A 25526-nucleotide genomic window follows, 5' to 3' on the forward strand; every position below is an offset into this window, starting at 1 on the left:
ACAGCGTGCTCCATCCGCCTTGTGCGCTTGCCGGCCGCAAACCGTGTGGCTAAAACCGGCATATCTTCCTGGAAGCCGCTCAAACCAAAACGTTCCTTTCCAATCGACGTCACCCCCTGCCCCTCCAAACTGCCACCCCTCCCAACGCCCGAGGCCTCGGCCCCGTGCACCCAGATCCACTGACCATCTCGTGGCGCCTGTAACCCTCTAACGGAAAACCCCTCTAAGTTGGAAAACTGAGCTGCGCGCCCTAACTTGGAGCTCGGGCCCTGAAAAGCTGCCTGGCCAGTAGAGTCACCAGTGCTAACAAGGGGGGAAGCGCCAATTAGCTCAGGAGAACTGGCAGACGATGACACCAAAACCGGCCCCTCCGGCGCACTCTGCCGCCCCAACGCGCCGTCACTCACTTGAACTGGACCCGTCACCCCTGTGCCCATGGCCCCAGACACCCTCCTGGGTGTCACAACCACTGTACTCCGCCTTAAGGGGCAGTCGGTAGGCACCTCCGGGGGAAAAACACCAGGCAGTGTCGTCGCAGGGCTCAACAGAAACGTCTGCCCGTTCAATTGCACCAGCTGTGAGCTGTTATGCCAAGATAAATCAACTGACCCTATAACTGGGGTGGTGGCTTGCATCTGAACCGGCCCAGGGACCTGCAACACTTCCATACTCTTCCCCCGCCCCTCACTCCTGGCACGCCCAGCCTGACAACCGGCCCTGCAACCGGCTCTCCTCCCACGCAGCCCGGCCTTCGAGAGGGACCGCCCCCTCCTTCCTCCCACTGCTGTCCGCCTGGGGCCCACAACCAGCCATGCAGGAGCACATACCTGCGCCTCTTCGGCCGCCTCCTCCGACGGGCCTGCCTGCGCCTCATGGTCCACAAACTGGGCCGGTTCCGGCGCCCCCACCGGACACATCGCGACCTCCTCCACCGCGTCGGGCCCCGGGGATAGACAGGCCGCCACCGCTCGAGCGACGCCCCTCCTGGCCTTACGGGGTGCGAGGTCCAAGCCCACCCATGCCTGGCCAGCAACGCCGGGCTTCAACAGGTCACTCCTGCCGGCTTCGTGCAGCACTCGTAACGCCTCCCGCACCGCCTCCTGTGACGCCATGACCTGCGCAAAACTACGGGAAGCGCGATGCAACAAAAGAGTAACCAGCCCCTCCTCCCCGCTCCCGAGGGCCCAGTGATTTTCCCGCCCCTGCCTCCCCCTACTTATAACCTTCGGCGCGCCTCGCGCCCCTAATCAACCCTCTACCCTGGCACCTGGGTGGCCGCTCCATTGTGCGAAGCCACCCAGGGGGAGACCTGGCTCGCGCCCTGCACCCCCTGGGTCCCCCCTTCCCTGAGCAGGTTACCTGCCACAAACAACAGCACCAATACCCCCCAGAGAAAGCGTGCACCTTTGAGAGATACCAGGGAGGACGTACTAATATATATTAAGCAGCAACAGCATGGGTTAATTTAATGTATTTGAGCAATACACCTCCACCACCTCCCCCCACACAAACACCCTTTCTCAAAAGTCACAGGTGGTCAGTTCAAAGATAGGAGCATATATACTCCCTTCAGTAATCAATGCACAGCGCAGACAGTGTTAGCCTTAAGACTGGGCAGTCTCCAGCCGTCAGGCATGACTGAAGCTCACATGTACTGCAGACCCAGTTAAAGCCGATCAAAGTTTTTAAAGCCACAATTTATTAGGTAAGGGGCGCTACAGTGCACTTAAACTAACTCCAGCACCCACCTTTCGGCTGTGATACACGAAATCATTAAGAGGATTGTCAATTCTTAAGGGATACTCTCGTTTTCAGAAGGGACATGCGGTACAATAACATTGTTTTGTCCTTTATCTAAACTGGTCATGTGAGGCTGTAACCCTACACCCCCAACCCACCAAACCCGCACTGACTTCTGTTTTAAGTCGACCTCTACAAACCCCGAATAAATAAACAACACAAATATATTCTTCCTCCAATTATATTACCAAAATTAGCATGGCCGACATGCAACGATCGCTCCGGCATCGTAGCTTCTTTCCAATGATGAAGGGGGTAGCAAATATAGTTTCCCATTCCTCCCAAAAAACATACAGGCCGCACTCTCCCCAATAAAGTCAATTATCAGTCTAGAACAGTTTCATAGCTGAGAACAATTCTCAGGAACGACAACACCATTGTTAGGGAAATCTGGGGGCAGCCTTGCTTCTCTCTCATCCCCGGAAAAACACGGCTTGTAAAGCTTACGTCTCCTCCTTACCCGCCCCATTCCGAGAGGTCCGGCTGTGCTCTTACTCGAGCCCGAGGCTTCGACAGGCCTAGGTCGCGTTCTATCACACAGAGGAGATTCCGGTGGTAGGAACTAGGGACACTGTAGTGCACAGAGTACAAGGATGCCGCCACATCACCCCCAGCTCCACCACCCCTCCTCCGAGCCAGCGCATTACCTGTTGTTGTGTTCATTCTTCCCTCGTGTGTCAGCGGGTGGGTCTGAGTCAGTCGACCCCTCGCAGCGGGCCTCTCACGTTTCGTGATCACGTGCCCCACCCCTTTGGCCACCAAGACGCTTCTGCGAATCTAGTCTCCGCTAACAGCCCCCAGGCCCCCGCCATCAAGGCCCTGGAAAGCGTGGAGAAGCTCAGGGACCGGCCATGCAATTCCTGGGTGGGAGGCAGATTTAAGCCTCTGCGCACCGACAGCTACGGGTCTGGAGATCGAACCCGATTTGAAATTATTGTACAGCACAGTCGCCAGAACAATACATGAAACCCCCCACTTTTTACTTAGACCCATACCTGCACTGGCACCCAGCGAGTTTTGGAGCATATGTATTCCACTACTCCTCCCCAGAACATTTTATTACCGCCTCATAGAACAATGAGTAGCGCAAAACCATCCCAGGATGATACAAAAAACGCGAAAATGTTAATCTGATCGCCCGCACACTATTCACATATTTTAGCTAAAGCCAATTTATATCTTATACTTTTTTCTGAGGCAACCGTGATTTTTATTATTAAATGGTTTACCAGGAAAGACTGAACCATTTGTTTTTAGGGGTTGCACATCCTTAAGAAAACGTGATTAAAATCATTACAAAACAGCGTATTTTCCAATTAGATAGACCCAAATTAACAACAAGTTATACATTTTGACAACAGTATAAACAAGCATTTGCAATGCAATAGGTCTCGCATTTACGCAAGTTTAAGCTATTGGCATTGTAAATGACAATGCCTTTTAGTTATGTTTTAAAAATGAAAACAAAAATAAAAGGCATTGTCATTTGCAATGTCAATAGCTCAAACTCGCGTAAATGTGAGACCTATTGCATTGCAAATGCTTGTTATATGTGAAAGCCATATTTTGCATTTTAAGAACTGTATCTCAACATTTAATTTGCCACAAGAGTTTACCACAGATTGTCACTGGTTTAATACTCAATGTATTTTCCAAGATTTTCTTTGTAGTGCTTCTGTGGACCCCTAGAGAGCATACTTTTAGAACTGCACCCTCCATAACACTACTGACTATGGGCCTCATTTGGAGGAGATTGAGAATTCTGACACAGGAAAGAAAAGTCCCACACCACGCTGCTCCCACTATAACCCCACTTTTAGAGGGTGGTGGTGTTCTGTGATCTACCCTCCAGAATACTCTTTCACCAGACCCAGTGCTGACAGAAATGACATATTATGAGTTGCACAACCTTTTCGACATTATTTTTTGTGGTGTCCCTTCGGTCTGGGACCACTATTGAACAAATGTCAGAGCTGAAAAGAAAAGAAATCTTTAAATGTTGCTCCCACATTCTAGAAGATATCTCCCAGTGCATCAGAAACATTGGTTATGTGTGCCCTGGAAATGAGGCTTTGTGAGTTCATCTCCAGGGCTCACATGCATGTTGAAAGCTCAGCCATCTCTACATGTTATGCCAGATCTATCGCAACAGTTTTATCTTAGAAGCAGGTTCCGCCATTCACATGGGAGACACTTTGGAGAAAAATGCTGCTCCAATGACTGACATCTTTACAATTTTGCAACCTAGCTCCCAGTGGTTCGGTAGAGGTGCTTCCTCTGTAATAAAATTGCATAGGTAACCATGTCACCAAATTAAAAAAAATGAGGTTATGCATTTCTAAGTAGCAGTAAGCACTACAGAGCTAATCAGGTAATTCAGCAATTAAGAACTCTTGCCTTTTTCACTTCTTTGACACCTGTTTATGCCTAATCAATTTGTAATGCTTCTAAACGCATTTTGTGCACTTAGGAAGAGAAGAATTTGTGAGCTGTACGCCAAAGTCCTGGGCTCAGAGGAAGCCTTACACGTAAGTAATGATGCTCCTGTCTGGATGTGTTGAAGATTCTTTGATCTCTCGGTATTGAATAATGAGCTATTCTGTCAAAGTTGTATATAAGAGCATATGAGTTAGACAGTGCTTCACATCTTTCCATCCTTATGTTGGAAGTTGCACAGTTTAGAGTGTATTAAAACAACAAGCTGGAAATCCTAGAATGAACACCGACCTGCCAACTCACACTGTGCCACCGTGTGCTACACCATTTTGACACCCTTCACACAGTCACCCTGTGAGAAGCCGAAATCACACAGTGCCAGTGAAAACGAACTGAGACCACTGTAAACAGTGGATTTATAGCTAGTTTTCAGAAGCAGTAAGCTGCCAATGTGCATTTAAAGGTGTGAAAATATCACAGGACAACGTTGGCAGCCTTGATGACCATTTTTGTTAGTTTTGTTTTTTCTGAGGGGTAGTAGAGGTTGGTGAGGGGCAGAGTGCCTCTTAGGTACCTCTCGGCATGAGGCCCTGCCCCCCTCCTCGCATGAGGAAATTAATTTGTAAGTTGGCTGGTATGTGAACACCACTGAAAAAAGTACAATGTTTAAGCTAATTTACATTTTTAAAGTATGCATACATTCATTAGCATGATGAGGGGATTAAAGGGTTCCTTATATTCATATGGCAAGGAACAGTAAGGTCTCCTTTGTGTGTGGTATCATACAGCACACATCCACCAGGTGAAGACAGTTTCATCTGGTGGTCCAGGGGAGCACTGAGCAAACGGCCTGCCTGGATGACGAGAGGTTTCATTGTGGTGTTTCTCTCTGCAAGGATAATGCACAAATGTTGCTTTCCTTGGTGTGTTTATTTGTTCTGTAAGACTGTCCAATAATCACCATGTCTCTATGCCCCTTTCTTCGTTCTGGCAACAGTGGTGACTGTTCTCATTTCCTCTTTCCTCAATTGCTTTTCATTTTAATCAGCACCTTATTTTGTTACTCTTTCTTGCCATCCTTTTCTCTGCACTAACAGAGAATTTGTGTTGTTAAGCAGGTAAATGAAGAGGTAAGTGCAGGGAATAGGTTGAGGAGAATCAATGAGTGACTTTTAACTTTGTGGTGAGCATGGGGGAAGGAGAGGTGGAATGTGGCACCAAGATACATAAAAAGTAAGGGGTGTGGAAAAAAGAACAAAGTATAGGTAGGAAGAGAAACACAATAAATAATTGTGTAAAAGGAGTCTGATGGAGAGTGCAGGGGCCCTAGCAGTGTCGTAGAAGGTTAGAGACAAGTGGGGCATGGAAAAGAAATTAGGACCTTCCAATTAGGCACAATCCTTTTTGTCTTAAAAAAATATCTAGCATATTTAAATCCATTTGTGCAAATTGACTTTCTAGTGAATTTAGCTGTAATGGCCATTTTGTATGGCTGCTTATGACAATCTCCGACTGCTTCTCGAGTGCAAGAGATGTCTGTGTGCAAAAGCCAATACTTGGAAGCGACTCAGGAGCGGAAAGTAAGGGGGTGTGGCACATTGCGATCAGCAATCCGCAACAGATGGGCTTGCAGTGAGTGACTCCGGGTGATACAGCGGCAGGCATGGAGTCCTCATCGCTGGACTAGTGCGGATGCCAAGAGGTGGCAGCATTTCGTTTTTCCCACCTGGCTGGCCCAGCCCCCTAAAGTGCCCTGCAACACAGCCAGAGGCAGGGGAGAGGTAGGAGGTGGCGAGGGGAAGCATGAGGCATGCTGGTATGCACAGTGACTGGAGCGTAGCCGCACTAGAATCTGCCAGGTTATCTGTGCTAGGGGACGAGTGTGGGAGCTGCGAGCCAGGTCGCAGTACAGCTGGTAGCCCAATGCCTCCCTATGGGGAAACTGCAGTTACCATCCATCTGCCGTTACCTTCATACCCACACTCGCATCTGAACTCGCGCCTGGACCTGGGTGCCTGATTGTTGGACCCAATGACCGGGCTCTCAACATCTTCCTGGCAAGCTTTCCTTGGGCACCTTAGGCACCAAGTGGACATTCTTTTACTGCCACCAGGTCAGACTGCCACACGCCCGGCCCATATCACCTTAATTCCTGGAGCTAATGAGTTAACTGTAACATCCGAGATTTGAGATTCGTTGCTCTGTGCCAATCTTGAACCTTGTACCAGGAGTGAAGACAAAGTTTAACCTGAATATCCTCCTGCTTTTAATGTTTCCACATCACTTCCACCTCTGAGCCTTCAGGCCTCATGCACACGGCTTAAACTCCTTCATGAGGAGAACCCTTGCCAGTTGCAGCTAGGCGCAGTCACTTAAAGTCAGCAAGTGTGCACCTGGAAAGGTAACACATTTGGTGCCTCGGGTGCTTGGTTTTTGGTCCTGGCTTGGAGACTGTAATGGAAACCTGATCGTGGTGTTGTAAGCCCTCTCAACAAGGTTCAAGTAGGCTGTCCTACCTAAGCTATAAGTCACAAGATAACTGGTGGCAATGGCCAGGAAGATGCAGACAACTCAAAAAAGACTTGATGAATGTAATGCCTTTTCAAACATCACCCATTGCATCCCCAATGTCTGAGGCTGATGAACTGGAGGGGAAAAGGAGGTGCTCAAGTAGAACCCCGGTGACCAAAACACATTCCCCAAATGGGATGGTAAGGTAGGTTTTTTAATAAAATCTGTATCTTTGCACCACTGGGCACAGCCATCAATACTACAATGACTTTAGCCAGTCCTCATATGAGTCCTCAACCAAATACTCATATTGCTACACATGAGGTCTCGCCATCAACTGGTCTAAAAGTCTGTAGGTCATATTCATGCCTGAGCCTACAGCAGTCTATAATTGAAGCACTGTCACAATCGCATTCATCACCAATAACAAACGGAAACCACAAGAGAGAAAGTGCATCAGAGAAGCGACCATGGGCCTGCATCACTCCATTTAAACCCGCCGAACCTCTTAGTGGGTCACCACTAGAAACAGTCATACAAACTATGCAGGTGGTAGCAGCTCAAATCCATCCAAGCCCGAGATGGCCACTGGCACTGACACAGGAGAGTGGGGATAAACTGTGCTCTATAATGATAACGCCAACGTCCGCCAGGAGGGAAAGCATAATGGACCAAGAACCGGATAATCTTTTAGGTAGAATAGATGAGACACTTGGTCATAATCCAATATTGGCAAGGTGCCAAATGGAAATTGGTCCTGCTCATGCCAGTCTGTCCATAGCCACTTGCCCTTTGCTGGCCTTCATCTGTGCTTCGCATGACACACTCTCCAGGGCGCTGCTCTGGCAATCGAACAAGATGGAGCTTCAGATCAACCTAATACAATTATAGGCAACTCATCTGGCCGATTTGGGGACCAAACTAAGTACCAGTGCCACTGAGAAATGCACTGCCAAAAAGGGCACATAGTTGGACACACTAAAAACATCAGTCCCAGCCTCAACAACCAGTAATCAAAACGGGCAAGAAGTAAGGGGGCCGTTGTCGAATCCAGTGATCTTAGGGTCTCCGGCAGCATGCTGAAGGTTTCCATTAGGCACTGGAAGAGGTGCTGTTGATATGAGCACTCAGTCAGACTGTCTCAGTTTAGTTTGAACAAACAGCTACCAATAAGGACAAGAGAACAGAAGACCGCCATCGAACACAGCCACTGCCGCTTCTCCATCTAATGGCAGAGGGCAAGCACCAACCAACCCAAGGTACTCAGGTGAGTCCGGAGCGCTATCCCTAGCCCCGCTAAAGACCATCAGTGTCAACTCTTGAGAATAAACTCACACCAGCCTACCTGGAGAAGAATTATATCATGTGTCTCCAAGAAATCTGGACTCTTTCCCAGTTGAACTTACATGGTTTTAATGAAATCTTTAAGCCAGCTTCGCATCTCAGCCTGTTTGGGCACCCATCACGAGGCTTATCCATTTTTATAAAGCATACACACAAGTTAGAGGCCACGTCAATCAATGTCTGCACCCCAGTTTTACAGGCAGCCTCTATCAAAGGCAGGAAAACCAATCACAAATCAATAGCCTTGCTGCTCCTAAACTGTTACCTCAGTGGCTCAAAAAACTCCAAAGCGACTATGGTAGAAGATCTATGTCTAGAGGGCCTCTTCATGGAATTCCCAAGTCACAGAATTCTGCTTGTAGGTGACTTTAATATTCTTGGGCTGGGGAGCATAAACTAAATTTTCACCCAATCCAAAGAAGGGGGAAAAGTATGCAGGACTTCCTGAACGTATAAATTGACCTCGACAGAACAACAGATATAGGCACAAGGAATCCAACAGTTCTTTCCCCCTACTTGCAAAGGTATCTCGACAATTGACTACGTCTTCATATCAGAGCAACTAGCCGGGCAGCTTACAACTTCTGGGATAGACAACAGACCAGAAAGCAATCATAACCCACTGAGGTTTACTTAGGACTTAACATCATCCATCATCCATCATGGACAGAAGTAATCATGTGGGTTCCTAAACAAGGGAGGTATTTGTAAACTTCGTGAGGAGAATTAAGTGGAGACTGGAACACATTCTAACAGTCACAGCCTGGCTAGGTAAGCATGATGCAGAGGAAATGTGTTAGTGTTCATCGTCCGTGCACCAAGCATGGGACAATTGTTTGGGAGATGTAAGAGATCACCTTCAAGGCCGTAACACCAAGCCGGTTTGTCCAATGAACACCAGGCAAGGGAGACCACACATTTATTATAATAAAACATAATTTCCACCAGAAGATCTTTATGTAAGGCTCTGTGAGTACACAAACAAAATCCCACAGCAAGGTCCGCCGAGGCGGTCAATCGAATACGAATGCTAGACAAGAAAACAGTATGGCAGCAAAAGAATGATAGGAGCCAGAAGGAATGGTTGAATATCTTCCAAATGCTCAATTAACAAAACCAGACTTGCTTTTGGGATCAAATCAACAAACTAAAAACCAGTAAAGTGAGAAGGGAAAATAGAAACATGGAGGGGGCCTGGACAAAGTATGTGCCTGATCTATACACAAACCAGTCCTATGTGCCCTGCCATCCTGCATCGCCGACAGCTACAGATCCTAACCCAATGCTCAATCCTGGAACTAACAAACGCCGACATGGTTAGGAATATCATCAGGCATATGAAAAAAGATGGAGCGCCGGGCCCAAATGGCCTTCCAGCCAGTATATTTAAATGTGCCCCAGAAGTATAGTCCAGGCTGTTAACCCCTCTCTTCAATCATGCCTTTTTAACTGCAATAGTACCCGGTGAATGGAGGGGCTCTATCCTGTGCCCCATATATAAACAAGCTTTGGCATAGCCAATAGGTCTCGCCTCTGGGACCTTAAAAGTGTTTGCCAGAGCTATTGGCTTTACCAATATCTTTAAGCTATGGCACACAACCTCATGGGAGGTGGTGAGGCCTAACTCATGGGGGGTGGTCGGGACTAACTCATGGGAGGTGTTTGGAAAGAGATGCAATTTAACATAAAGGGATCAGAATCAATTTAGCCGTGTCAGGAATTATATTTTTTTTGTTTATTAATGTATTTTTATGCATACTAAGATACAACTGTTAAAATGATGAAAGTTGTTGTATTTCACAAGCCCTCCCCCCAGAGAGAAAAGTTGTCAAGAACCAGAATTTGTATACTAGAATGAAGGAAGACTCGCAAAGTATGGGGTCTTATCATTAAGTTCGATATTGTAACTCTGAAGGCATCTGAGGAGAAAGAGCTTGGAAAAGAAAGAGGAGGAGAGAAGTGAGGGAGAGAGTTGATGGAATGGCAAATACAAGAGTGAGAGCCGCACAGTGAGGGCGGGAGAAAAGAATTAAAAATAGATCGTCTGAGAAAACTTACTGGTGCATTCCAGACAGCTCCTATTGTCCAATTATTCAATGAATTGTTAATAACGGGAATTATGATTTTTTTAATATTGCTTGGTTTGATGCTTTTCGAGGACAAACAATGTAATTAAAATGTTTCTAGATGCGAGAACTAAAGAGAAACACTAAACGATGAAAATCCCAAACAAAGAACACGGTGAGGGTGAAGACCCAGCTCTGCTTTTATATTTCTGTCTCATACACTCAGAAGCCAGATTTGGGCACCGAAGCACTATACCGCGCCCCTGCAGAATGTAGCCAACCAGCGCCTGGAAGGCCATGCCAAGACGGGCCCACAGTTGTGACAGAGTCCGACTCCAGAGCTCTGTCTGTAATGCAGTGTCGCCCCCTCCTTACGTCACCAGCAGTGCTGACATGCGTGCGCGTCGCACCCTGGCTAAGAGTCGTGACCTGGGGATGGAGGAAAGCCCTGGAACCGGAGTAACCTAGACATTAGGAGCATGTTCAGCATCGCTCAATGTAAATGTGCTTGAAAGTACTTTATTTTCATACTGGGTTGCCCAGTGGGTTCACGCACATGAAGCGAAGGTTTCAAGTTCCAAGCCAGTAAAAGGTAGTTGGACAGCCCCTGCTACTAGGCCCTCACAGGCTGCCTACTCGATGTCCCAAAATAGTAACAAGCAGGAAGTGGGATAAGTGAGGGGGTAGGGGAGAGAGGCACGCAGGCTGGCAAATGGTGATCACTTTCGCGGCCGCTTTGATGTTCTCAGTGGCCGCGCGGCTCACTGAGAACATCAAAGCGGCCCCGAAATGATCACGCAGGCTGCCAAATGGTGCGCGCGCCCGGCGTACATGCACTGTAGTTGGCGGCCTGAAAGCACTGGTTTGCACTTTCAAATCCCCCTTTTACAAAAGCTCTCGCGAGAGCAGCGCTAAAGCGCTGGCTCAGGCGAGACCTAAAAAGCGTATCAGACCAAAGCTTCAAACTATCTTCTAATTGCACTTTTATTTCACTTGGAGGCCAAAGCATATGCTTATATTCAACTCAAACAATTGGAGGCATGCCAGATAGGCTTCTGGGTGGGGACATCCATAGTGAACAACATCACTGCACTATCCTTTCGGAGACATCGAGTTGCACAAAAACAAAACAGCTACCACTCTTATGCTGCTTCATTGATTACAGCGCAGCATTTAATAAGTTAGGCCATGCCTCTCCAAAATTGTTAAGGGCAATAATGTCATTATGCACAGGGATAAAGGTCTGTGTGAAAACTGAAGTCAGCACCGTTACACCCAAACTCAATACCAACTGTGGCTTTAAGCAAGGATGCGTCCTGGCTCCTCTGCTATTTAACTTATACACTGCCAATCTGGGGAAGTCTATGGAGGCCAGATATCTAGTACCCCTCAAACTAAGGTAAACAAATCTCCACATCATCCAATATGCGGATGACATTGTGATTATGGATCACACCAAAGTAAGAATCCAACGAGCACTGAATGCTTTAAACATCTATAATGTGGATAATCACTTTAAGGTAAACCAAGACAAGACAAAGGTTCTTATCTTCGGGAGACACCAAAATAAGAAGCATCTTACCTTGCACCTGGGTAGCATGACTATTAACACTGCCAGGCACTACAATTATCTGGGAGTCTTGTTTGCAGAAAATACCAAACCCACTGCACACATGAAGACTGAAAAAGAAATGAGTAGCAATCATTTATTGGATCAACCAACTGAATTTGATACTTAGTAGTCCATCAGCTGCTACCATACTTAGTGTCATGATTGCCACCCTCCTCCCAGCTTTGCAATACGGGCATCAAGCCTATATAGAAACCCTCACCTCTGTCTTGGAGCACATTCACTGTACTGCCTACAGGACAATATTCCAGCAGCCACAATACATTTGACGGGCAAGATTAAGACTAAAATTTGGCTTGGTTTAACAGTCTTTAGACTGCATAGCCGCCCTACTAAAATACTACATCAGGACCACTAATGCCCCTATTAATTCTCTAAAGGCACACCTGAAACGTATCTTTGATACACTAAACAACCCATGGTACCATTACCTGCAAGGCGCTATTGCATCGCAACAAACAGATGAATTGGCTTTATAGACAGAAGACATGCCTGATATAGCCTAGAAAAAATCATACGCAGGCATCTGAGGGAATCTTATAGTTATAAGATAACTTGCCTCCTATTTTCCCCTTGAAGAGCTCCTATTTGGTGGGGAAGCTGCAACCATACCTCCTAGAAGCTGTAAACGTGCAGATCCAAAGGAAGATCTTGTACATGTGACTTTTAGGACTACCAGTGCGGGACTTTAGTCCTGCTTTGGCTAGCCAAGGAGGATTTGGGGAAAGCAGTCTGTGCAGCTACAGACATGAATCGTAGCTGTACCCACTGTGCTGTTGCCTCACATTAGAGACACTTAGAAGACTATTGCTGTAGCCGATTTTCCTGACACATGGGCTTCACATGTGTCAGCAAGCATCCTTGCTCTTTTTCACTCATTCTGTCCCATGTGCCCTGGTGAGATGCTGGAAATGTATTGATGAACTCAGGTCCCTGCTTTGCCCGCAACTTGAAGGCATTCTTCCGACTAGGGGCCTGATTCTAATGCGGTTAGGAAGGCCTCCTAATGGCATTTGCTCAGTCCAAAACGGGTTGGGAATGTGTCTTTCCATCCGACTCGGAAAGGTTTCCAACCAACCGAGTACAATGCTTGTTAGGCGTTAGGAATATCCCAATCCAAAACCAACGGCATTTGGAATGACCGAGCCGGACGGAGCAGAATTGTACTGCTCTCCGGGCCGCGTTTCCAAACAACCGAATACGATGCTGGATTTGGACAGCCTTTCCGAATCGTGCCGTCCGACTCAAATCGGCTGTAGGAATCAGACTTTAGGGGTCCGTAGTGGGCCCCCCGCAACTGGAGCCTTTCCAATCGGGTCGGTGAAGGTACCCATGGGTCTTCCCTTACCAACCATGCACAACCATACACAGTGTGGCAGGCACCAGGGGGTGCCTGCCACAGGGTGCCCGATTTTCCCCAGACACCCCTTTCTTCAATGGGAGCCTATGCATTCGGTCGGAACTAAGGCTCCCATACAATCTAGCATTTAAGTATGGTGTTTAGCAATGCCTTGTATTTTAGCAATGCATTGTGAAAATATTTCTCACTTGATCCTTAAAATCAACTTACCTAAAGCAATGCTTTTCATTAGCACTTTTGCACTTTAAGGTTGCGAGGACCATGTGAGTTATATATCATCAAACTGCTGTTGCTTCTCATTTGAACACCATTGAAAGGGAGACTAGTGTTGTTAAGAAGTCTACCAATCTATTGAAAACCAAGCCTTACTGATGCTTTTTAAAGGTAAACTGAATACTGGCTGCTCGGCAATGCAATCTCATCATTATTAATGTATCTTATACTTTTTTATGGTTGTTATGGTATTTACTGACTAAACAATAAAGTTTACTTACTTATGTGTACATCAGACTATAGGAACAAGAAGCAGGAAAAATGTGATGAGTGCAGGGATCATGGAGGGGGAATACTGTTTAATTTTAGATTTGGTGGAAGGCAAGACTTACACCATGGGAAAACTCAAAAGTCATACAAAGAGCCTTGAAAATACATGACAAACTAACTTGGCCATTAAATAGAACATTCTGGTTGTGATGAAAGTAGGTGCCAAGGTGAGGGACCAAAACATTGTCAGCCTAAATCACTGATGATCCTCAAAAGACAGATCTATTGTATCCGAATTTAATTACATTTCAGATTTACATATTGCAGTGACCAGTGTGCAGTCTTTAATGTGATGGCGCTCAAGTCATCAAGTCACATCAAGCTGGCCAGAGAGGCAGTAGAAGTCGCTAAAATTCTAAAATGATGGGGTGAAATTTTTGACCCACTTACAGGCACTGTGAGAAACCAGCACAGAGTGCGAGTTTCTCACACTGCCTGCAGGTGGGTATAAAAACAGTTTTGATCAAAAAATAAAATAGCCATCTTACCCACTACCACATTGTCGCGTTCCTTTTCGGTCCTGCTGCAGTACGAGGCTCCAAGGCAGAGAGGAGTCTCAGAGCCACTCCCCTAACTATCTTTAATGCTGCTTTCATGCTGCTGCTAAGATTACCCAGCATGAGAGAAGCACCAGGATTGGCTGGAGCAGTCTGGCTCAACGCTTCCAAAGGCACCAGAGGCCTGTATCTACCCTCTACCCAGCTGTCTAAAACAGCAGGGATGGAGAGATTTAAAATACCCATGTCAGGCTGGGCGTCATAAGACAGCTGGCCAAACTGACACGCGCACTTTAATCTTAAATGCCCACCACTCCTCCATGCTGCTGCCACTCAGGAAGCAGTGGTCCTACCTCACCCTGTTGCTCAGCTTGGCAGTAGTGAAAAATAAAATGGTAATAAATTACCTTTATTACCATCTTATTTTTCGACTCTGCAGCATTCTGTTCAGTGGGGTGACGCTCCTCCACCCTAAAGGAGGAACAGCCGCTGCACAGAGGCAAAATAGGTATTAAAAAGGACAGGGTCTGTAATCTGTTCCCATCTAGAATATCGGTATGTAAACTTGGAAATGTAAAACATTGTCTATGGCAGAGTTTAAAGGGCAAGGCATCTTTCTTAAAAAGAAACTACTACCAAACACTCTAGAAATATCCTGTCCAACACAAGAGAATGTAGGCATTGATTTGTCAACCGGCTACACAGCATTAAATCACTTTAGAAGACCAGGCCCATTAAAGATGCAGTGCTTGATTTCCTGTCAACCCCATACACTTTAAACAACTATTCCTCATTCATTGGTTGTTGTAAATGCAATTTACATGTTGATCAGCCTAGATTCTTCAGTCCTTCAGGCATTTGGTAAATGTAAATGTCAAGCACGACCTATAGCGTTTTCCCATGACCATTGCAGGGAATGACCATTTCACTTGTACAGTAGTTTTATGAATTCCACCCAAGTAAGAGTCAAACTCTTTTTTGTAGTGTAATCATTGCCAGAGTAGCCCTAACCATTAAAACATGAAGTGAGGCATGTCTGCAAGGCAGCTCCTACTTACTTCAACATCTACTATTGTTTTGGTATGAGAGTCTTTGTTCAAATAAGAAATATCATGGTGAAATGTTGCCTCTGCTGCCAGCAATTGTGCATTATAAAGCATTTAATCTGGCTAGAAACATAACACCAAGATATCTGATGAAGGTATACTATGGATCCAAACATAGTGTACTCCTCTAAATTTATGGTGTTGGGTTTTATAATGCAGAACAAAAGACAAGTGTACAGAAAAATACACTTTTGTAAAGATTCTAACCTGTCAATGTTTATTTAACAATGTTAAATTTGGCTGTTTTGCTTCTGAGTAGCATCCATGCACTCCCTTACTCATCCCTGCCATCACTCACCAATCCATCATTCCATATGTGTAGTCGCTCATCCATTTATCTACATGTTCACCGATTGCCTCATTCTCACATTCATCCACTCGCCCTTCCACACAAACCCACAACCAATCACACAAACCTGACAAAGAGTAACTTTTACTTAAAAGAAAGCCAGACCTTTTGGCTTTGGAGCTATTTGTGTTGCTTGTTTCTTAGATTTATTTACTGTTTTACTGAAAAGTGTCGATTCAACCAGCCACTTTTTTAAATTAAATGTGTTTAACAATTTTCTTGCTAACTCCAAACTTTTTGAAAGCATGTCTATGCCCATTTAGATAAATCCTGGAAGTGCATTGCCCATGCTCAAAGCTTGTTTAGGAAGTGCTGGCATTACATCGACACTGTCAACTTCAACAAGCATTGTCAATGCCAATAGGTCTGGGTTTAAAAAAAGTTTTGTGATTATTGAAATATTACAAGTAGATAGCGTGGGAATGGCTATGTATCTTTGTAGAAGCAGAGAACTGTAGAATTATATTGGTGTAGGTTAAATGGTCAGGTGGCAGTTGCACTGTCAAGCCAGACCTAAAACTCCGTAGCGGTTAATGACTGCTGTCCTCCCATCTGTGCTGCTGCCAGAGAAAAACACTGAACATTATCTAGTTATCTAAGACAATTCAATAGCATGTGTGTGTGCGCCCCTGAAAGTTCAACCTCAGGCAGTTGGATAAATAAACAAAATGATCACAGCTGTGCAGAGATCAAGCACTTTTTTGTGGAAGCACACTAATTCTGTCCAATCAAAACATGTACTCCTGGCTCCCAACATAGGGGCACAGCTAAAGCCTCTCTCCTGATGTTCTCACATAATTGTCTGGATACAGCTTGCACTGTCAGGCCAGACCATAAAAAGAAATATTTTGGCAACTTTGCGCATGTGAATGTGATTATTAAGATCCCAGTTTGAAAAAGTCTTCATTAGATGCATGTGCACTGGATGATCCTCTATGTAAATGCACTGATGACCGTCTGTCTTTAGGTATTCTAGTTCTGGCCACGTGATGCTATTCTGCTCAAATCTATATTTACAAATCTAAACATATGATATATTGGACATCTTCAGTTGGCCTGTGGTTCAACAATGAGCTAGCAAATGATCAACTGTGACCACAATTTGGGGGGCGTGGCTAGCAACATGGCCGAGTAGGACGTGAGCTCCTCCGCTCCGGCTACCGGCAGTGATCCGACTTTAATAACGGCGACCCGGAGTCCCGACGATGGCACTTGGTCGCCCTTCTGAGGCTCCTGCATCCCCTAGCTGCGATTAGGTGCCCAACGGGGTCATGAAAGACCCGCTTTCTTAGAGGAAACGCGGCGGAGATGGACGCCAGGCGCGCAACCCAAGATGGCGCAGGCTCCGCGTCCCTGAGATTAGCGCTGCCGAAGCAGGCCTGGCGAGTCCTGCTGGGGGGGGGCGCCTGGAGCGCGGCTGCCAGCTATGTGAATCTGGACCGGTGCGGGCTGCGGAGGCGGACTGCGGCCTCGGCGAGACCCGAAGGAGGCAGTGGGACCCCGCCCTGAGCTCAGGGGACTGGACGGAGTGAGAGCTATAAGGGGGGGCTTGAGCGCCGGTGCTCGGTGAGATCGAGCGGGCCCCTGATGCACGCTGGCACATTGAGAACGCCGGGCTGCCCCCGCTGAGTGTCGTGGGCCAAGAGAAGTGCGGGCACGGCCAGGACCTGGTGCTGCACAGAGTGGTACGCCTGGACTGCGGCCTGGGGGAAGAGAGCGCCCCCCCGGGGGCAACGACGGCTGAGGCTGGGTGGTGGAGCCCTCGGCGATATTTCACCCATCTGGCTGAAGGTGAGCTGCCTGCCCGCTGGCCCCGGACTGGACGCGACATCTGAGGACCCCCCCTACCCCCACCCACCGGCGGCGCCGCAACAAAGACTGCTGCGGGTGGAGGCCTGGCACTGCCACAGCGGTAGCATGAGGAAGGAGGTCAGCAGGCCTGGGAGGCAGGAGTCTGCACAGGGAGCATCCCGGGATGGAGGAAGCACGGCGGCATCGCAGAGGGCAATCTCCTGGGACAGAAGGTCAGTGGGCGTCCCCCCTCCCCCAGGGAACGGTGACATCCTGACTCCTGGGAAGGCAGCTGGAGCGCTCAGTGGAGGGCCCTGGAGAAGCGGTGAGGGCCGGGGTGCTTGACGGGAGTGGAGTCGGGACGGACGAGCGACGTGAGACCCCCCCACCACCCTAAATCAGTGGGTGGCTGAGTACTGCAACAGGAGACCTGGTTGTCTGCATTTGACGGGGGCTGGGGCAAACCACATCGGCCCCGGACTGGTGTCTGAGACCTGGGGGAAGTAAAAGTGGGGTGTGCTGTGGTCTCGCTCACGGTGAATGGGCAGACGTGGGACTCGGACGGCGCCGCCTGGTGACGAGGTGAGAGGAGACTGACGGCGAGGTCACCAAGACCCCTGCGCGACGGCGGTCCAGTATAAAGAAAGACCAGGGAAGGTACAATGGCAACGCAGCCCATAATGGGCAGGAAAACCCTGGACCCCAGGCCCCCCAAACAGGGCACACTAGACAGGTATGTAGTGGCCCCTCCGGCGGTGGAGTCGGAACCGAGTGGGACAACATCGGACACGGTCCTCTTAATGAATGTCATACAAGCGTCCCGTGAGGCCCTTGAAAACAAAATCGGGGAGGTGGGTCGGAGGTGACGCTCCTGCGGCAGGACTTCCGCAATTTAGCTGAACGCGTCACGAATACAGAGACCAGGATTGGGGAGGCGGAGGACACTGTGCAGGCCCTGAAGAAAGACCTAGTGGATCTCAAAGCCTCTCATAAGCAACTCCTATGGAAGGTGGACGATGCCGAAAACAGGGCAAGACGTAACAACCTCTGTTTTGTAGGCTTTAGGGAAGGACTTGAGGGATCAAATATGGTGGAGTTTCTCCACTCATGGCTGTTACGCACATTCCCGACAGATAAATTCTCCACTTGCTTTGTAATTGAGAGGGTGCATAGAGCACTGCTGGCGAGACCGCCGGTTGGGGCGCGACTGAGGCCAGTCATTGCTCGCTTCCTGAACTTTTTGGACCGAGACATGATACTACGAGAAGCTCGGAAACTTGGGGTCATCCGACACGAGAACGCACACATTATGATTTTCCTGGATTACAGCCAGGAGGTACAAAAGCAGCGGCGTTCCTTTGACTCAGTTAAAGCCAAGCTGAGAGCACTTCAAATACAATATATGCTGTTATTCCCTGCAAAGCTGAAAGTGATCTACAAGGAAAAGTCCTATTTTCTTCATTCCCCAGAAGAGGCCTGGCAGTACCTGGAGGAACGCCCACCTGTAGGCCGGCGGCCGACGGGGGACCGAGGGCCACCGGAGCGGGATCACCTTGGGGAAGACTGTCGAGGATCACCGAGGCTGCAGCAAGTGAGGTGGCGGCGAGGCGGCCGCCCCGTACGGGCCTCTGGAACTCGGAGAAGGAGACGGAACAGTGCAACCTCTCTCGATTCGGTCCGGCTGACGGGCTCGCGCTTTCACTGCCTGGCAGAGAAGGCACGTTCGGAGGGGGAAGATGAACCTGGTGATACTGCCTCGGAAGGGGAGGGCCTGGAAGGACGATCGATGCATCCCCTGGTGGCCGCCATAAAAGACATGGAGCAGGGACAAACGCAAGACACAGAGACCTCGAGGGGGGAACCGCAGGATTCCAACTCGTGATGAAGGGACACAAGGGGTCAGCCAGTCGTGGACATTGTAGCTGAGAGCACGCAAGTTGTTGTCCGCCCCCCTCCCTTGTTTTTTCCCCCTTTTTATTACGGTTTATTGTAACAGTATTTGGACTGCTTTATATTGTGCTATTGTTTCTTCAGTTTTATGTTGTGGTTTATGCTTTGGTACAAAATTCCTGTAGAGGGGTGAAGCGGGCAAGTTCGTAGTGAGGTTAATAGAGGGTGGGCGACAGACCTCCTTCACCTGAAGAGCTGTATCTCTGTCGTTAGGATGGCGATGGGTCTGGACAGGAGAGGGGGTATTCTTGGGGTGCGCTAGTTGCGGGATTGGGGAAGGGCGGGAGGGTTCAGAGGGTGGTAGGTTTGGGGGGGTTTGAGGTTCTGGTTCTTGTTTCTAAGCATGCCGCAGATGGAAAGGTCCACGACACCTATAGGCCCTACACAAGGGACCTGCCGGGACATGTCCTGACCCAGTTTGATGTCTTCTGGAAGGATGGGTGACCCCAGGACAGGGGAACGAGATGATAGATCGGTCAAAATCCTCACCTGGAATGTAAATGGACTGGGTACAAAGATAAAGAGGGGACTGGTCATGGCCTTAGTTAAACGGAGGGCCCCTGATATAGTACTGCTGCAGGAAACACATCTACAGGGGACACGATGCGGATTCTTGGCTAGAGGGGCGTACAAGGTACTGGCACATGCAGGGTACACGTCAGGCTCCAGAGGGGTGGCCATTCAAGTGAGGAAATCCCCCCCTTTCATAGTTACAGACACCTGGTCGGACCCACAAGGTACATATGTCGGAGTGACGGGGACATGGAGACGCCAGAAGATGACGGTGGTGTCAGTGTATGCACCCCCTCAGCTACAGGCAAGAACCCTTGCACGGGTGACTGATATCATTCTGAACACGCCGGACTCACAGCACGTGGTGGGTGGAGATTTTAACGACGTGATGCACCCTACATTGGACAGGTCCGGGGAACGACTGGCCCCCTCGGTGCACTCCCCTCTAGCATGATTTACTGATATGGTAGGGCTGGCGGACGCCTGGAGATGGCTTCATCCAGAGACTATGGTGTACTCTTATTTCTCAGGGGCGCACAAGGTGTACTCCAGATTGGATTACGTCTTCCTACCCCGCCATGTGCTGGATGTGATGAGCCGAGCAGAATTCCTAGCACGTGGCATCTCAGACCACTCGCCGCTGTTGGTGACGTTGGGACTGAGACTAGGGGCGAAGGCCAGGAGGTGGAGACTGGCTGCATGGGATCTACAGTATAAGGACCTCTTACGGGGATTCAGAGCGGACGTGAAAGTCTATCTGGCAGACAATTTGGGCTCCGTGGAGTCGGGAGTGACGATCTGGGAGGCCATGAAGGCGGTCCTCCGCGATAAAATACAAAATAGGATAGCTGAGGACAGGAGAAGGCATCAGGGGGGCATTAGGGACCTTGAAACGCGTATTCTGGAACTGGAACAGCAACATGTCATGGGCGGGGGGTACCCGCGCTCCGACGGGTGCTGGACGCCCAGCAGCAATATAAGGACATGACGAGTAACGAGGCCAGGACGCAGGCACTGGCAACTCTGCATAGATTATACGACGTGGGGGATAAATCGGGGAAACTGTTGGCATGGCTGAGTCGCAGAGAACAGGAGGCGAGGTGGGTTGATCAGGTGATGGGTGCAGACGGCCGGCCTAGTAGAACCGACCCTCAGAGAGCGCAGACATTTGCAGATTATTATGAGGAATTTTATGGGGCTAGAGACCTAAGCACGACGGCCGAGATCAGTCAGTATACGTGGAGGAGCGAGAGAGCCTGGAGGCAGAGATTACTGCAGCAGAGGTACGGGAAGCGATTGCTAAGCTGCGCCCGGGGAAATCTCCTGGCCCTAACAGGTTCCCAGCGGAATTCTTTAACCCCTTCGATGCTCATGACGGAATGGTTCCGTCATGAGCATCGGTGCCCCTGTGCTCATGACGGAACCATTCCGTCATGAGGCCAGGGGCACGAAATCCCTCTGCTGCAGACAGCAGAGGGATTTCTATTTAATCCCTTTGACCATGGGAGCTGGGGAAGAGCTTCCCCAGCTCCCGAGGCCCCCTCCCTGGTTTCTGTACAATGAAGATCAGTGCGCACGTCGCGCTGTCTTCATTGCACAGAAACCGAAACTGAAATGAGCCTTTAGGCTCATTTCAGTTTCACTTTGTATGTGCTCAGGGGGCTATCTCAGCCCCCCGGGCACGTAGAAAGACGGGAGAGGTATCATTGGAAAGGGGAGAATCTCCCCTTTCCGATGGTACCCCTCCCCAGTGGATCCCTGCTTGGGGATCGCCCCTCCGCAAAAATGACAGCCTTTCTGCCCCCCTGGCGGGCAGATGGGGGCATTAGCCCCCAATCTGCCCCGCCAGGGGGCAAAAAAACCACAAGACACCAGAGATTTTTGGGGGGGCAAATTTGAATTAGGGTGGGGGCTCCCAAAACGGGCATGCCCATGCCCCCACCCGCAAAAATAACAGCCTTCCTGCCCCCCTTGGGGGGCAGATGGGGCAGTAGCCCCCAATCTGCCCCCCCCGGAGGGGCAAAAAGCCCACTAGACGCCAGGGATTTTTTTGGGCAAATTTTAATTAGGGTGGGGGCATTGGCATGCCCATTTTGGGCAGCCCCCACCCTAATTAAAATTTGTCCAAAAAACTCCCTGGCGTCTAGTGGACTTTCTGCCACCCTGGGGGGCAGATGGGGGCATTAGCCCCCAATCTGCCATGCCAGGGGGGCAAAAAAGCCCAATAGACGCCAGGTAGTTTTTTTGGAGCAAATTTGAATTAGGGTGGGGGCTCCCAAAACGGGCATGCCCATGCCCCCACCCCCCTCCCCCACGAAAATAACAGCCTTCCTGCTCCCCTGTGGGGCAGATGGGGCAGTAGCCCCCAATATGCCCCCCCAGGGCCCAAAAAGCCCACTAGACACCAGGGATTTTTTAGGCAAATTTTAATTAGGGTGGGGACATTGGCATGCCCGTTTTGGGCAGCCCCCAACCTAATAAAAATTTGCCCAAAAACCTCCCTGGCATCTAATGGACTTTCTGCCCCCCCTGGGGGCAGATGGGGGCTTTAGCCCCCAATCTGCCCTGTTGGAGGGGTAAAAAGCCCACTAGACGCCAGGGATTATTTTGGGGCAAATTTTAATTAGTTTGGGGGTTGGCCAAAACTGACATGCCCATGCCCCCACCCCCTTCCTGCAAAATTTACAGCCTTCCTGCCCCCCGTGGGGGACAGATGGGGCAGTAGCCCCCAATCTGTCCCCCCGGGGGGCAAAAAGCCTACTAGACGCCAGAGATTTTTCGGGGAAAATGGTAATTAGGGTGGGGGCATTGGCATGCCCGTTTTGGGCAACCCCCACCCTAATTAAAATTTACCCATAAAACTCTCTGGCGCCTAGTGGACTTTCTGCCTCCCCTGGGGGGCAGATGGGGGCATTAGCCCCCAATCTGCCCCACCAAAACGTTGTGAGGCGAAATCAACATTGCCTGTCAAAAAATGTTTTGGGCCCTTGCCTGTCGCGGGTACTTGGGCCTCCCACACAAGTGAGGCACCATTTTTACCGGGAGACCTTGGGGAATGCTGGGTGGTGGTAAATTTGTGTGAGCCCGGTGATGCTACAACTTTCCCACACCAAAATGTGTGAAAAAAGTGATTTTTTCAGATGAAATTGAGGTTTGCAGGGGATTTTGGGTAAGGAAACGATGGGGGATCCACACAAGCCATACCTCCCTGGAAGCCCCCGGGTGTCCAATTTTCAGAAATGTATGGGTTTAGTAGGTTTCCCTAGATGGCCGCCGAGCACCGGGCCAAAAACCCAAGTGACCCCCTTGCAAAACCAGGTGGTTTTGCGCTAGGCCATTTTGATGTCGCCTCACTACGTTTTGGGCCCTTGCCTGTCGCGGGTACTTGGGCCTCCCACACAGGTGAGGCACCATTTTTACCGGGAGACCTGGGGGAACGCTGGGTGGTGGTAAATTTGTGTGAGCCCGGTGATGCCACAACTTTCCCACACCAAAACGTGTGAAAAAAGTGAACTTTTCAGCTAAAATTGAGGTTTGCAGGGGATTCTGGGTAAGGAAACATTGGGGGATCCACGCAAGCCATACCTCCCTGGAAGCCCCCAGGTGTCTAGTTTTCAGAAATGTATGGGTTTGGTAGGTTTCCCTAGATGGCCGCCGAGCACCGGGCCAAAAACCCAAGTGACCTCCCTTGCAAAACCAGGTGGTTTTGCGATAGGCCATTTTGTTGTCGCCTTACTACGTTTTGGGCCCTTGCCTGTCGCGGGTACTTGGGCCTCCCACACAAGTGAGGCACCATTTTTACCCGGAAACCTGGGGGAACGCTGGGTGGTGGTAAATTTGTGTGAGCCCGGTGATGCCACAACTTTCCCACACCAAAACGTGTGAAAAAATTGTTTTTTTGCAGCTAAAATTGAGGTTTGCAGGGGATTCTGGGTAAGGAAACGTTGGGGGATCCATGCAAGCCATACCTCCCTGGAAGACCCCGGGTGTCTAGTTTCCAGAAATGTATGGGTTTGGTAGGTTTCCCTAGATGGCCGCCGAGCAACGGGCCAAAAACCCAAGTGACCCCCCTTGCAAAACCAGGTGGTTTTGCGATAGGCCATTTTATTGTCGCCTCACTATGTTTTGGGCCCTTGCTTGTCGAGGGTACTTAGGCCTCCCACACAAGTGAGGCACCATTTTTACCGGGAGACCTGGGGGAACGTGGGTGGTGGTAAATTTGTGTGAGCCCGGTGATGCCACAACTTTCCCACACCAAAATGTGTGAAAAAAGTGATTTTTTCAGCTAAAATTGAGGTTTGCAGGGGATTCTGGGTAAGGAAACGTTGGGGAATCCACGCAAGCCATACCTCCCTGGAATCCGCCGGGTGTCTAGTGGATGCTGCCGGGTGGGTGGAAATTTGTGGATCCACGCAGATTCCAGAACTTTCCATCATAGAAATGTGGGGAAAATGTGTTTTTTGGGACAATTTTTTAGGTTTGCAAGGGATTCTGGGTAACAGACCCTGGTGGGAGGCACTCAAGTCACCCCATCCTGGATTCCCCTGGGTGTCTAGTTTTCAAAAATATATAGGTTTGCTAGGTGTCCCTAGGTGCCGGCAGAGCTAGGGTTCAAAAACTACAGCTGGTCAGTTTGCCAAAAAAGGCTCATTTTTCACTGCAAAATTGAGGTGTGACCACGTTGCGTTTTGCGCCATTTCCTGTCGCGGGCACTAGGCCGACCCACACAAGTGAGGTACCATTTTTCTCGTAGGACTTTGAGGAACGCGGGGTGGGTGGAAATTTGTGGATCCACGCAGATTCCAGAACTTTCCATCCTAGAAATGTGGCGAAAATGTGTTTTTTTTGACAATTTTTTAGGTTTGCAAGGGATTCTGGGTAACAGGCCCTGGTGGGAGGCACTCAAGTCACCCCATCCTGGATTCCCCTGGGTGTCTAGTTTTCAAAAATATATAGGTTTGCTAGGTTTCCCTAGGTGCCGGCAGAGCTAGGGTTCAAAAACTACAGCTAGTCACTTTGCCAAAAAGGGTCATTTTTCACTGCAAAATTGAGGTGTGACCACGTTGCGTTTTGTGCCATTTCCTGTGGCGGGCAGTAGGCCAACCTGCACAAGTGAGGTACCATTTTTCTCGTAAGACTTTGGGGAACACGGGGTGGGTGGAAATTTTTGGATCCACGCAGATTCCAGAACTTTCCACCACAGAAATGTGGGGGAAATGTGTTTTTTTTGTAAATTGTTTAGGTTTGCAAGGGATTCCGTGTAACAGATCATGGTGGGAGGCAGTCAAGTCACCCCATCCTGGATTCCCCTGGGTGTCTAGTTTTCAAAAATGTATAGGTTTGCTAGGTTTCCTTAGGTGCCGGCAGAGATAGGGTTCAAAAACTACAGCTAGACTCTTCGCAAAAAATGTGTAAATTTTCATTGTGAAAATGTGGTGTGTTCACGTTAGGTTTTGAGCCACTTCCTGTCGTGGGCACTATGCCTACCCACACAAGTGAGGTACCATTTTTATCGGGAGACTTAGGGTAGTTCAGATATGTAAAGCAACTGTTATTACCTATTGATTTTTGATGCATTTCTCCCTTCCAAATGAAAGACATTGTGTAAAAAAAAAGTCATTTTGAAAAAT

At 48.9% G+C, this 25526-nt stretch overlaps 1 protein-coding gene across 2 annotated transcripts in view; it reads left to right on the plus strand.

Moving 5' to 3' along the window:
- Positions 1-25526, plus strand: part of LOC146805677 (amine oxidase [flavin-containing] A-like) — a 675430-nt gene that overhangs the window by 622845 nt on the left and 27059 nt on the right. For both annotated transcript variants that reach the window (XM_085622952.1, XM_085622951.1), the window contains one exon: positions 4271-4328. In XM_085622952.1, the coding sequence (XP_085479078.1) occupies positions 4271-4328 (58 nt within the window). The remainder of the gene's footprint in view (positions 1-4270; positions 4329-25526) is intronic.

Source organism: Triturus cristatus, chromosome 8 (genome assembly GCF_964204655.1).
Source record: "Triturus cristatus chromosome 8, aTriCri1.1, whole genome shotgun sequence".
NCBI lineage: Eukaryota > Metazoa > Chordata > Amphibia > Caudata > Salamandridae > Triturus > Triturus cristatus.